The sequence below is a fragment of the Dicentrarchus labrax genome, unplaced genomic scaffold, assembly GCF_905237075.1.
Source record: "Dicentrarchus labrax unplaced genomic scaffold, dlabrax2021, whole genome shotgun sequence".
Classification (NCBI taxonomy): domain Eukaryota; kingdom Metazoa; phylum Chordata; class Actinopteri; family Moronidae; genus Dicentrarchus; species Dicentrarchus labrax.
In genome coordinates, this window is record NW_026136708.1 from 22,187,708 (window position 1) to 22,200,194 (window position 12,487).

Genomic DNA, 12,487 nt, shown 5'->3' on the forward strand with positions numbered 1-12,487 from the left:
GTTTTTAAAAGACATCTAGCAAAAAGGGGGCGCCCAGCCATAATATTATGCTGTTTGCGAGACTGTGTGGCATGGAAAACTTTGCGAAACCCCTGATCTAAAACACAGATCGGGCCACAATAAAAACGTACTGTGAGCTGTGCAAGCAAACGCCTCTATGGGAGATAAAACATGATAAAGTTCCCTCTAACTCAGGTGCTAATTATCACTACTGTATTTATAGTTACTTTACACAAACAACAAAAAGCCGCTTCAGTGATAGAACTCCTCTGATAACCTTTATAAATGGAATAAACCTATATAGAACCTTTTAATCTTCCGACCACTCATGTCACATTCACCCACTCACAGACTCCTGGGATGCAAGGTGCCAACTGCTCATCAGAAACTGACTAATCACATTCACACACACACTCCTACACTGATGGAACAGCATCTGGAGCAATTTGGGGTTGTTGTCCTTCAACATGTGGGAGGAGCCGGGAATCAAACTGCCAACCTTCTGATTAGTCAGACTTGCTGACGTATATTAGATTTGGTACAGCGTTGAGTGTGGTGATATTTTTCTTTGTTGCTAATTGATTTTTTGAATTTCAATTGTAACTTTATGGCTTTTGATTATTTGTGGCACTGTTCCACCAGAGGAAAAGAGAGTCTCGGGGTAGAGCTTTGATTCTCTGCCCAAACCCGACTGGACCCGACATATTTATAATGCATCCAACTGTAACTAATGAGTGAATTTGTTATTTATTGTTTTGTTTTGATAATAATTAAAGTGGAAATTTTGGGTCGGGCTCCGAGGTTTGGGCCCGGTCAAAGCTCTATCTGGGGGAAGGCTGAACCAGTGAATATTAAAATCAGTGAACACATTCTCATCACATATATTTTTAATTTTAGTTTAGTCAATGTGGCATTTTTTTAATGTAATCTGAAACAATTCTGCAGTAATATGAGACACCTGATTGGTGGCCAGACCAGGATATGAAAAAAACAAACAAAAACACTTTCAATAAATTCAGTCTCTACATTTGGGTCTGGCAAATAATCTTATTATCTGTTTCAGTGGCTTCTTTGTGATTTATGTAGGTCCCCTGCTCAATGGGCGGTGTGGGATTCTTGTGTTCGTGGTACTCCACTATGGGGTAAGTGATGACTGTAAGCACCAGAACGGCCAGCAGGATGTACAGTTTATACTCCAGGCATATGAAAGTGCTGTAGGCGAAGGCGATGACGAAGCCAAGCGACTCCCACATACGGTAGTTGGCAAATGCCGCCTCTTTGTCCCGGGGGAAAAGGACGCCATAGAGAGCTGCAGGAATGAAAGCAGACAGGACTTTGTTTATTGGTTTTTATGCACAAGTTGACAATACTGTTAAAGGGCCTGTCAATTATAGTGTCACGTTATAGTACTACAGTGGATAAAAAGGCAACTTACATTACATAGCAACTCCAAGGAAAAGACAGCACCAACAGTCAGCTTGGTTATATTTCACATATTAGAGTAAATATAAGAACCTCACCCTCCAGGTTCGAATAAAACAAATAAGAATAACAAGAACAAATACGTTTTATTGGGGATAACTGAGAATGTAAAAGAGTTTGGACTTTCTTACCATTGGTTTGAGTTTGCCAGATAGCGTCTGCCATCCCCCACAGAGCAGGAAATACGAAGAAGACAGGCAGCTGGTCGGGATGAGGCCTCCAGTACAAGAGAGCAATGATACAGGAAAAGTTGGCCCCTGCGGCTGAAAATGGATAGATACACAAAATCAAATGGACGCCAGCAGTTCATTCAGATCAAGTTATCATACATGTATTGTTTAATCTCCATTTATTTTATAATTATATTTCTAAACGTGACCTCTTCTGCAGCTTAGTAAACAAAAATGTATGAGGATGACAACACGGGAACTGCTGATGGTGAAGTGAAAGCTCTATTAGGGAAAATCTAATATAAAATGACCAAAACAGCCAACTTATCTGACTCAGAAGATAAAATGAGGTTGCATCTCAGGACATATTTGAGCTCTCTCAGAAAAGGATGAATCCTAACTTTAAAGGTAAAAACTAAAACTCTGAGGAATCATTTTTTATAATAAAGTCATGTCACATGTACACCTTCCTGAATCTGTATAGATATAAAAGAGATTTTACCCAGAAAGAAGAGTGTGGCTCTCCCAGTGTACTGAGCGAGTCTCCCAAAGAGAAAGGAGCAAAGAGAATTTGAGGCTCCAAAACACATCATAACAAAGCCAACATAATGGATCCCCAAAGCACACGTCACGTAGTTCTGCAAAGAAACACAACATATAAATACTAAATATCTCACATATATATCCAGTAAGTGAAAGTTAGAGACAAAAAAAAACAAGATTGGCTAAAACAGAGTGAGTATTTGAGTTATTCTGCCCCCTAGTGGTTAGAAATCTGAGGTAAAATTAGTTTTTACTCTTTAAAGGCTAACTAATAATGATTTGTCTGTTGTTCAAATTAAATTTGTCTACTTATGCAGGGAAAGAGAGAGAGAGTGAGAGCAGCAGTGGTCAAGTGCACTGAAGAGTGAATGAAGAGAGGGAGCGGAGCAAAGAAATAAAACGTTATTTTCTGATTGCTTCACAGTGGTTATGAGATAAAGTCTTCATAGTCAATCAGTGATCAATTATATTATAGGATCACTATAAACCTTGGTGTACTCCCCGGAGAGGAAGCTCTGTTCAAAGCCACTGTACATGGTGAGGGGGATGAGGGTCAGCAGCCTCCAGTCCTTCAGCAGTCTGAACGTGGCCAGGAAGGTGTGGCAGAACGGCTCCCGGTTCTCACGGAACTGGCTGGTCTGCTGCTGGTCAATGTTGTCCAGGAACACCGCCACGATCAACATGGCCAGCAAACCCACGCCTACCACACAACACAGGATCGTTGGATAGCTTCAAGTTATTTTAATGGTGCATCAATTCTAATCTCATCTTCTAGTAACGGTGAAAAATACTTTTTCATTTGTTTTGATGGATCTGAGGTCTAACCTTCCCCTAACTGTTCTACAGTCCACCCCATTTACAAAAATCGTGAAATAGGGACACATTCTGTTTCCCAGCTACCATTAATATGGGGAACAAAACGTTTTAGTTTTCTCTTTTTTATTTTCAAAACAGAAAAGGAAACATAGCTTGTTTCCTGATTTTGGTTTTCTCACTTCAAAATAAAAAAATGTATCCAAAACCTGTGAAAATATTGTCACAGTAAACTTTTCTTCAGTCACTATATTTAATATTCATATAGTAGAAATATTATATTACTAAAATCTTTTTTGTTTCTTTCATCCACTTTCTTTGTTTCTATGTTGTATTGATGAAAGTATTTGTATCTTTTGTGCTATTTCTGTAGTTCATTAGTTTAATTTGTATTAAAAAAAAAAAAAAAAGTGTATTTATCTATGTACATGTACATATAAATATGCAATGAACATTGACATAATAAACTATTGTAGGAAACTTAGTATTATTTTATATGTATTATTTTGTCTTCCATCAGTATGTTTAAGGGACTAAATAGATCAATAGATAAATCCTATACTGTTATGAAGCAACACCCTCATTTAGTCTTTCAGACTTGACTGTGATTCCAAAGTAAACGCTGATGTTACCAATGTAGCATCCGACGAGTGTCCACACTAGTTTCTGAGCAGGTCTGGTGGTGGTGCTGTTGCTGCTGATAATGAGGCCACAATCAGCCGCTCCGCAGGTCTGCAGCTGCTCCTCTGGGATGTCAGCTGTCAGAAAAACAACAGTCCACATTTCATTGAAATACTCTTCACCGAGAAAATAAAGGAAGAAAGATGCTGCGTACAAATAGTCAGTGTTTTTTTGTGGTCGTGGTGGAAATGTTTTTAGTTTTATTTCATTACATTTTATAAGGAGTACGGTCTAGTTCAGCGGTTCCCAACCTGAAATGTTGGAAAAAGGTTGGGAACCACTGCTCTAGACCTCTTCCTATGAAAAAATATTTATTGCCATTTGGAGACGTTAAAACTTCCTACCAGAAAGACGTCTATAACAAAATTCAACTCCATATAATAAATTTGTAGGCAAAACAATAGGCTACAACTTTTTATAGTATTTCAACTGATCATTTTGTACAAATTTCCATCAATTTCGATGAACATGTTATTGTTAAATTTGTAAATCTTCTTTGTAAATCAGATGTGCTGCATTGAAATGTGTTCACTTTGTTATAAGAGGCACATTTCAAAAAGAAACCGCTGATAATAGAAAGATGTTTCAAAGACACTGGGGAGCTGGTTAATACTACATACTTTTATTATTCAAGAATTAAACAAAAAAAAGATAATTCAAATTTCCATCCAAACAGAGGCCACAACCCAGTAAGGAAATAAAGAGGTAAAAGTTCCCATCAAACTCTAACCTGATAAGCTGGAGAGCATTAACACCAATAAAATGATATACTGCATACACACCTTTTCTAATTCTTTGCTAAACTGGACCCATAAAATGAATCTGTTAGTCACCGGTTAGACCTTGCACGCTGGCGTGCTTGTGTCGCAGTTATCAGCAGCACACAGGATGTAAGATAGAGCCTAGCATATACAATCCAACCACTGAAAGACTATAATGGGCCTTAAAACTAGAAAAAGTGACAAAACTTTAAGCAAGTTGTGCTTATTACAATGAAATCTTATATTGAACATTTATTACTTACTTACTCTTAAAATAATGACAATAACCTTGTTTCTCTGCTGAGATATTATACAACCATTGTTGTTACTGGTTAAATCAAGCTTAATATTAGCTGTAAGATAAAACCAGATTACTTTTCTAATGCAAAACTTGCTTGATTATTTTATCATTTCCCAGAAACAAGTCTTTTTTTTTACTTCCTTGAGGTTCCTTTTTTTGCCTTTGAGGCTCAACAACAGTTCAGCTCTTATTGCATCATCACAGCAATAAAAAGTGATCACGTATGTCATTGAAAGCAATAACTGTGGCTGTAGAAGGAATAGGATATGTATAGACGGACTCCTGCAATACAGCGACCACAGAGCTGTAACCTCTGATTACACTTTCCCTATTATTTCCTTATTATTTTATTATTTCTGATTTATTTATTCCAATCACTGGCTGAGGGAGAGAAGGGTCGAGGACAAGGGACCCGAGGACGGTCAGGAAGATAAGGACTTCTTATTGAAACTAGTTCTTTTGTTCGACACTGGTCCATTCTAAAAAAATACAATCCTGTATTCATCTATAACTTAATCTATGAATGCAAATGAATATATTTTATCATTCTTTTATACAGAAGAAAATGAACACAGACACAATTATGTATGTGTGACTTTCTGTGGCTCAATAAAATATATTTTAAGAGAGAGAACGTTTCCTTTTAAGTCCAACAACTCGTGTGGTATTATGTGTACTGAAGTGTCTCATGATGGCAGGATTGTGACCTCAGATATGTTTGTTAAACTTCTTCCTCTCTCCAGGTTAGTGTGGTTTTTTACAGCTCTCACCAGACAGCGTTTTGGACCATTAACACACCCAAACTCACACACTTTCATTGAAGCCAATTAAAGTCTGTGGGGGGTTCAGTGCTTTGGACTTAGGGGTTGTATTTCCAAGGTGTAAACCAATGGGTCATCAGTTCTGGAGCATAAGAGCAGTGTGATTTGATAGGACAGGCGGAAAGGCGGGATTATTGATTAATTTGTGACTTTATTGGTCCGGTTTGGTGTAAGTGTAGCAGGTCACCAATCAAGATGGGCTGTTTTCCAGGAAGTAGTTTATTTCCAGGAAGTGCCCATTTCCTGGAAAGAATGTATGGTCACTTTACACGTCCAGTCCTTTAATATATTCCCTTTTTTGTTTCCCGTTCACTTTCTATTTAATCGAGTACGACAGAGGAATTCAAGCATTACGTGCCAACTCTGGTGCACTCATTCGTTCCCCTCTGTTCAACATGCAGACAACCTGCGTAAGTGCCTGATTAGCCAGTGATACTGAGTATGATTATGTACACGAACTCCTCGTTGCACCGCCCTGTTCTGTACATCTATTATCACACATGGAAACTGTGACATCCCGTCCTTCTTTTCGGGAATGAAAGCATTTCACAGGAAATGTTTCATGTAGGTTCCTGAAACTCTATATGGATTATTGCATAAGTCTTGGTTGAGCAGCTGTTGGCTGGAAGATATTAAATTCAGTGGTGAAAGAAGATTATTTTCTTGAGTAAAGATCGGACTACCATCGGCCTTTGCAAGCAAAAAGTACAAAAAGTATCAAAAGTTAAAGTAGTCATTCATTATTATTATTATTCTGTTTTTGTCCCTGACGAGCACATGTGAGTGTTTTAATGTTGTAGTTTTGTCAATGTGTGAATACAACGAGGTAGATTAGTAATATAGTATGATATAAGCATGTGTTTTTTTATTGTTAAAAGTAACTATAAGTGTCAAATAGATGTTGTGCAATAATAAATTGTACTTAAGTGCAGTAAATGTACTTTTCCACCACTGATTAGACTTATCCAACTGGTTTGGTCAGATTACTACAATTTGTAAGGCGGCCACCTCAAAGAACTTTGTGTTCATCCCGTCACCACACTGGCACTTACAGTTTCACCTGTCTTCCTACCTATGTTGGTGTCCTGTCCGAAGATGAGCGACGACATGAGGTTTCCCCACACAGCGGACGACTGAAAGATGAAGAAGAAGATGCCAAAGTATTGGTTGATGACATCCGAGCCCCTTTTGCCCTCCCTGATGGCCTGCGCGTTCCCGGAGATGGTCAGGTAGGCGCATTTGGCCGACCACAGAGGAGAGCCTCCCAAACCCAGGATGATTGAGGTGGGGATGAGTGTGTACCTGTGTGACAGAGCAAAGGAGGGTTCAGTTTTTGATGCTTTGTTAACACATTTGAGTTCCTGTCCTCGTCCTAGTGGTGATATAAGCTGCTGCAGTGTTTGTACCAGTGGCAGCAGCTGTACAGTCGGTGAAGTTCCCAGTTGATTTAGAGCTTTTGGTCAGTTCATTGATTCACTGATTTACTCGTGAACAGTTTTGATAATTGATTTAAATCATTTCAGTCATTTTTCGTGGAAAAAACGCCAATATTTGCTCTTTTTAGTTCCTCGAATGTTTGTCCTTGTATTATAATATATTGAATATCTTTAAAACTGTAAATGCTGTTTGCACAAAAGAAGAAATTTGAAGATATTGCATTGGGTTCTGAGAAATTGTAACGTTTATTTTATAATTTTCTCTTGTTTTAAAGATTGAATTGATTAGATATTAAAGTGATCATTCAATTATTTGAAAATTAAAATAATGATTACTTTCGTAAGACTGATATTTTTGCGTAATACCACAACTGCTAGACATTTCTGTAATTTGTACAGTTATTTAACCCTAATTCTAACCCTATCCCAATACAATACTGTAACATGTTTGGTGTCAAACACTGTATACAGAGCTTTACTGTATTTAACTAACTATCAATGGCACCAACAGATTTTATTGGACCTCCAGTGTGAAACATTTAGGAGGATCTAAAGCCAGAAATGGAATATAATATTCATAGGTATGTTTTCATTAGTGTATAATCACCTGAAATTAAGAATCACTGTGTTTTTGTTGGTTTTGCAAACTTATTATGCAGAAATATAAAAAAAATAATCCCCCAAGAGGTTAATGATTTCATTGACTGATTGATTGATTGATTGATTGATTACCATCCGGGGTAGAGGTTTCCAAAGGAGTAGGAGACGTAGCAGGCCATGCCAGCAACGATGGTCCATTTGCAGCCCAGGTTTTTGATCATGATGGGAGGCAGGAACATGGAGGAGACGATGATGGAGGCGTAGATGACGCTCAGAGACGCCACGCCCATCCCCTCCTCTGCATTCAAACTGCTCTGCACAGACAGGGACAGGACTCCATCAGAGGACAATGGAAGAACTGTTCAATGTTCTCATCCTAAACCTCTTCGTCTTTTATCTGAGAGGTTGTTCCAGTGTTAGTAAAGAGGAGGTCAGTTCAGTGATGATTCGAGGGTTGAAGGCGAATTGCGTCAGTTTGAGACGTATGCGTTCATTAAAGTGATTAATATGGCAATAGGGTTTTTATTTTCATTGAATTAGAGAATGAGTTCAGTATCAGATTTAGGACATGAATACGTCTAAATATAGAAATATGGTGGAATGAGGTCATGCAGAAACAGAGTTACCTCTTTAAAATGAATGGTTGAACTTGGCAGTACGTCAGTTTTTAAAGCATAAAGCTACAAAATGCTTGATAAAGGGCAAAAATACAAATTATAATTAAAATAAAAAGAGCAGTTTGTGGAATAAATGAAAAAAAATGCATTAAAAATAAATAAATAATAATAAATAAATAAGTAAGTAAAAAAAACAGATTGTGTAACAGACTTTAAGTAAAGTTAGTGGCTTTCCCTCTCATTTTAGAGTCAACCAACCAATAAATCCCTAAAATCTTCATCATACTGAACTAACTTTCATGAGCTACGGCATTTTAAATGAACAATTAATTTAAGTGCATTTAAGGGATAAAACAAATGTTCTAATGTAATGAAATCATACAGAGTTCAACATTAAAACTACTAAATCCATTTCATGTCTCATTTTAAAGACTACATGAAAAAGATCTTTATGATTAAAGATATAGATACTTTGGTAAATGGTAAATGGACCTGTACTTGTATAGCGCCTTTCTAGTCTTCCGACAACTCAAAGCGCTTTTACACTATTTATCAAAACACAATTAAATTAAGTACCATTTAAGGTCAATTAATGGAATTAATAAGTACATTTAATGAGTTTGTCTGTACATGAATAACTAGTAGGTTAGAACTAGTTCCTCACCATGAATACTAACTCCTGATACTGACACTAAACTACTTTTTGAAGATTTTAATGAACAATTATTCCAAGTTGAGTTGATAAGTATAATAAATGTTCTAATATATTACAATTATAGGGAGATGGGAACTTCCAAAACCCATTATTTCTCATTTTAAGGGAATATTAAGTGGCCCTTGGTCTTGATGATTAAAGAATACTGAAACTAAACAGATTGATCCCATCAGTAATGCTATTAATGATGCGCAAAAAGGCATTTGTAAGAATCCCTCAATTAGGTGTCCCTCCATGAAATCCCCATGATATTAACTCCTACTGTTTTTACTTTTAATGAACAATAAACTAACTCTCCTGTGTAATAAATAATAATAATTCCACCTACCTGTAAACTTTGCAGGCCTCCGTACGCCGTGAACAGAGACAGAAACCCGAGAGAGACCACCAACACATTCTTGGAGTTACGGCTCATCATGGTTGCCTCTCAAAAAAGAAGAAGATCTCCACGGATCCTCTAAACCTCTTTAAAAAAATATATATAAAAAATAAGAAAAGTTAACTTAAGTGGGGGGGGAGTTTATCTTAAGGTGAACGTCTTCATACAGCAGCGGCACAGCTCCAGAGCTACAGAGGAGTTTCTGTCTGCTGAAAAATGATTGTGTCTGTGATAAACTTTAGACTGGAAATAGCTGAGAACAAAGTCCAACCCTTCTCTCTCACACACACACACACACACACACACGGTTTTTGAGTAGTGTTACGCAGAGGATCCCTTATCATGTGGCCTCTGAATTACCTCACATACATACATGCTGTACACCTCCCTTCTTTTACGCCCGTCATTCCATATGTTTTGATCATAAACCCTCACAAACATGTTCTTCTTCAGTCCTTCTGTTTCCTTCTTCCTCCTCAGTGTTTCTCTGCACATCTTGTCAGAAGACACCTTATTCTGGCTCAGGTGATGACGTACAGTCAGGAGCAGTGGCACAAAGAGAGCAAAGGTTTATGGCTTGGTATTTCTGATCCTTTTTCTTTACGACTGCACAAGCTCATCGTTTTTTTTTTTTTTTTTACAGTGCGATAGCTTGTTGTTATTTGAGAAATATGGCAAAAACACAGGGACACACTGCAGTCCAGTCTGTTGTCTCAGCTGCACTCAGAATGACACAAAAGAGCTTCAGATGTTTTTTATCAACCACAAACCAGATCTGGTCGATACTGTGGAGTGGAGTTAGGTCGTCATAACATGAATATGAACATGTAATTTGGGTTTAATGTATGTTAACCTCAGTGTGTGAACTGTGCCATGGCTTTCAGAGGTTTTTTTTGGGGTGTGGAGCTCGAACTATGCTGGCTACATAACAGAGAACAGAATAAGTGCGCAGAGACTGAGTGGGGACGAAGAAAGTTGGGTATTTTTCTGATCTTTGAGTTAATGGGAGTGAAAGTTTATGATATTGCGCCTCTAAGCTCTGACGATGATGGCAGCATGAACTACAGCGTAAATGAACGTTCCTGACCATTCTTACTGCTATTTCTGCATCACCTCATATTTTCTTGAACAGCTAAAGCAGTATACGTTTGATAAATCACAAACAACACTTTAAATACTTTATAAATGAAATAAAATAAAGGCACTGAGGTTAACAAGTACTAGGTTGTTTCTCACAGTACAACAAACAGAATGTGTTCTCACTTTACGAGACAAAATATGTGCATTTAGGAAATATAAAATCATTTTTAAATGAGGTCAACAGGCTTTTGTTCTTTCCTCAAAGTAGCTGTAATTTGGAGATTTCCCATCTCCTATAACAGAACGTGCAGTCACTTTATAAACGACACAATTCAGGTGCATTTAAAAGGAGTTAAGGATCTTGTTTTATCAGAAGCAGCAAAAACAATGTGGAAATTTTATTACTCTATATATGAGAAAAGATAAGATTAGAGATAAATAGTTAAGATAAACTAGACTAAAACCTAAAACTAAATACTGCTCGGCCTTCAGAGCGTGCAGGAGAAACTATGGTGGAAAAACTGTAGAAACATGGCGGTTCCACATGGCGGATTCTGTAGAAGAGGACCTGCTCCCTCTGGAGATAGATAAAGATACCTATATTGAATATTATATTATATTCATGCCCATAGATCCTCCTGAATGTTGCGCACTGGACCTTTAAATGAAGTCAGACTGAGTAATCAAAGATACGAGCTCAATAACTGATGAAGAAACACTTCACTGAGTCATAATCTGCAGTGATCATAAATCATAAAGTGATGTTGTAGCTATGACAAAGATGTGTTTTCCTCTGAGACCAGTGTGATACCGTTGTTTTATCACATATTTATATTTTATAGACTGCTCAGAAACTTCTCCACCCTGTTGTTAAGATATTGACATGGCTGCTCTGTTTATCAATTCTCCGATCTATGCAGCTGATGTCATCCTCCTCTGTCACATTAACTATTGTTTTCTGTGTAAAGTTATGGTCCTAAAGTGGTAAAATAAAAGGTTTTGTTTTTAAAATGCACTTTTACTAATGTACTTTTGTCCACAAAAACGAGGACAGATCCAGGGGAAAGTCTGAATGCAGGACTTGTTGTTCTTTTACTTTTACTTGAGAAAAGGGTGTGAAGACTTCTCCTCCCACTGCTGAATGTAAAACAGTGTGAGTGAGAAGTGAAATGACAACTTAAAACTATAGATGAAGCCAAAAAACCTCCAGATAACAGAACAGTTGATGTAATTCTGTGTTGAAACTCTGCAGCTTTCCCCAAAAAACATCATCCTGCAAGAATTATCTCTTCTTAAGAATGAAGAAATATTAATAATCATAGTCGTAAGGTGAAGAGTATGTTCACACAACACAAACCTGACCACACTGACACACAGCAGAGGATTTAGATAAGTGTCTTATACAAAAGAGTTATATCTCTGCCCCACTAAGACTCAAAAGTCAGCTGTACACACACAAACACACACTATCACCTCACCAGGAGTCTTTTTCCAGCTTTCCCTCCAATCCCCAGCCGCCTTTTATAAAATCTCAGAAGAAACAGCCGCGTATAAAAGTTACCTACTGCAGTTTAAACTGAACATGTCTGATCAAATTTGCTTATTTGCAAATTCTTCTGCAGTAGAGATAAAAGATACAAGATAAAACATTTAGAATACAGGATTACAATGGCTCTCTCCTGGCGTAATGATTCAGTCAGTTCACACAGTAAATATAGATTTATATGGTTCAGACATTTCGATATGTAGAATCCCTCTCCTGATTTTATAATAAAAATGTCCTGTCCCTGATCCAAATGTATCCTTTACTCCAGTGGTTCCCAACCTGGGGGGACGGGACCCCCACTAGGGGTCGCCAAGGCTTCACAAGGGGTCGCAAGGCCTTCTTAATTTCAAGGTAAACTTAAAAAGTAGACACAGCAGGCCTATATCTCAGCATTTAATTAATTTCTGTGAAGAAAACAAAATTAAATTGTGATTTTTAGTAGTAAGATATAAAGTTTGAAGACCTGAACACAGACTATATTCACAGAGAGCCTTCACTCTCTAATAAACAGCCTCGTCCTGCATCAGAGAACCCAAGAGCTG

The 12,487-nt window shown here is 37.5% G+C and overlaps 1 protein-coding gene across 2 annotated transcripts in view; it reads right to left on the reverse strand.

Moving 5' to 3' along the window:
* Positions 1-869: 869 nt before the first annotated feature.
* Positions 870-12,487, reverse strand: part of unc93a (unc-93 homolog A) — a 12,605-nt gene continuing 987 nt past the window's right edge. The window contains exons 2-9 of one of the 2 annotated variants that reach the window (XM_051409776.1): positions 9,269-9,405; positions 7,741-7,922; positions 6,645-6,874; positions 3,641-3,766; positions 2,684-2,895; positions 2,155-2,290; positions 1,614-1,745; positions 870-1,309 (exon numbers count right to left, since the gene is read on the reverse strand). In XM_051409776.1, the coding sequence (XP_051265736.1) occupies positions 1,023-1,309; positions 1,614-1,745; positions 2,155-2,290; positions 2,684-2,895; positions 3,641-3,766; positions 6,645-6,874; positions 7,741-7,922; positions 9,269-9,358 (1,395 nt within the window). In that variant the 5' untranslated portion in view covers positions 9,359-9,405 and the 3' untranslated portion in view covers positions 870-1,022. Of the gene's footprint in view, positions 1,310-1,613; positions 1,746-2,154; positions 2,291-2,683; positions 2,896-3,640; positions 3,767-6,644; positions 6,875-7,740; positions 7,923-9,268; positions 9,609-12,487 lie in introns of those variants that run through there. The other variant, XM_051409775.1, reaches the window with a different exon arrangement.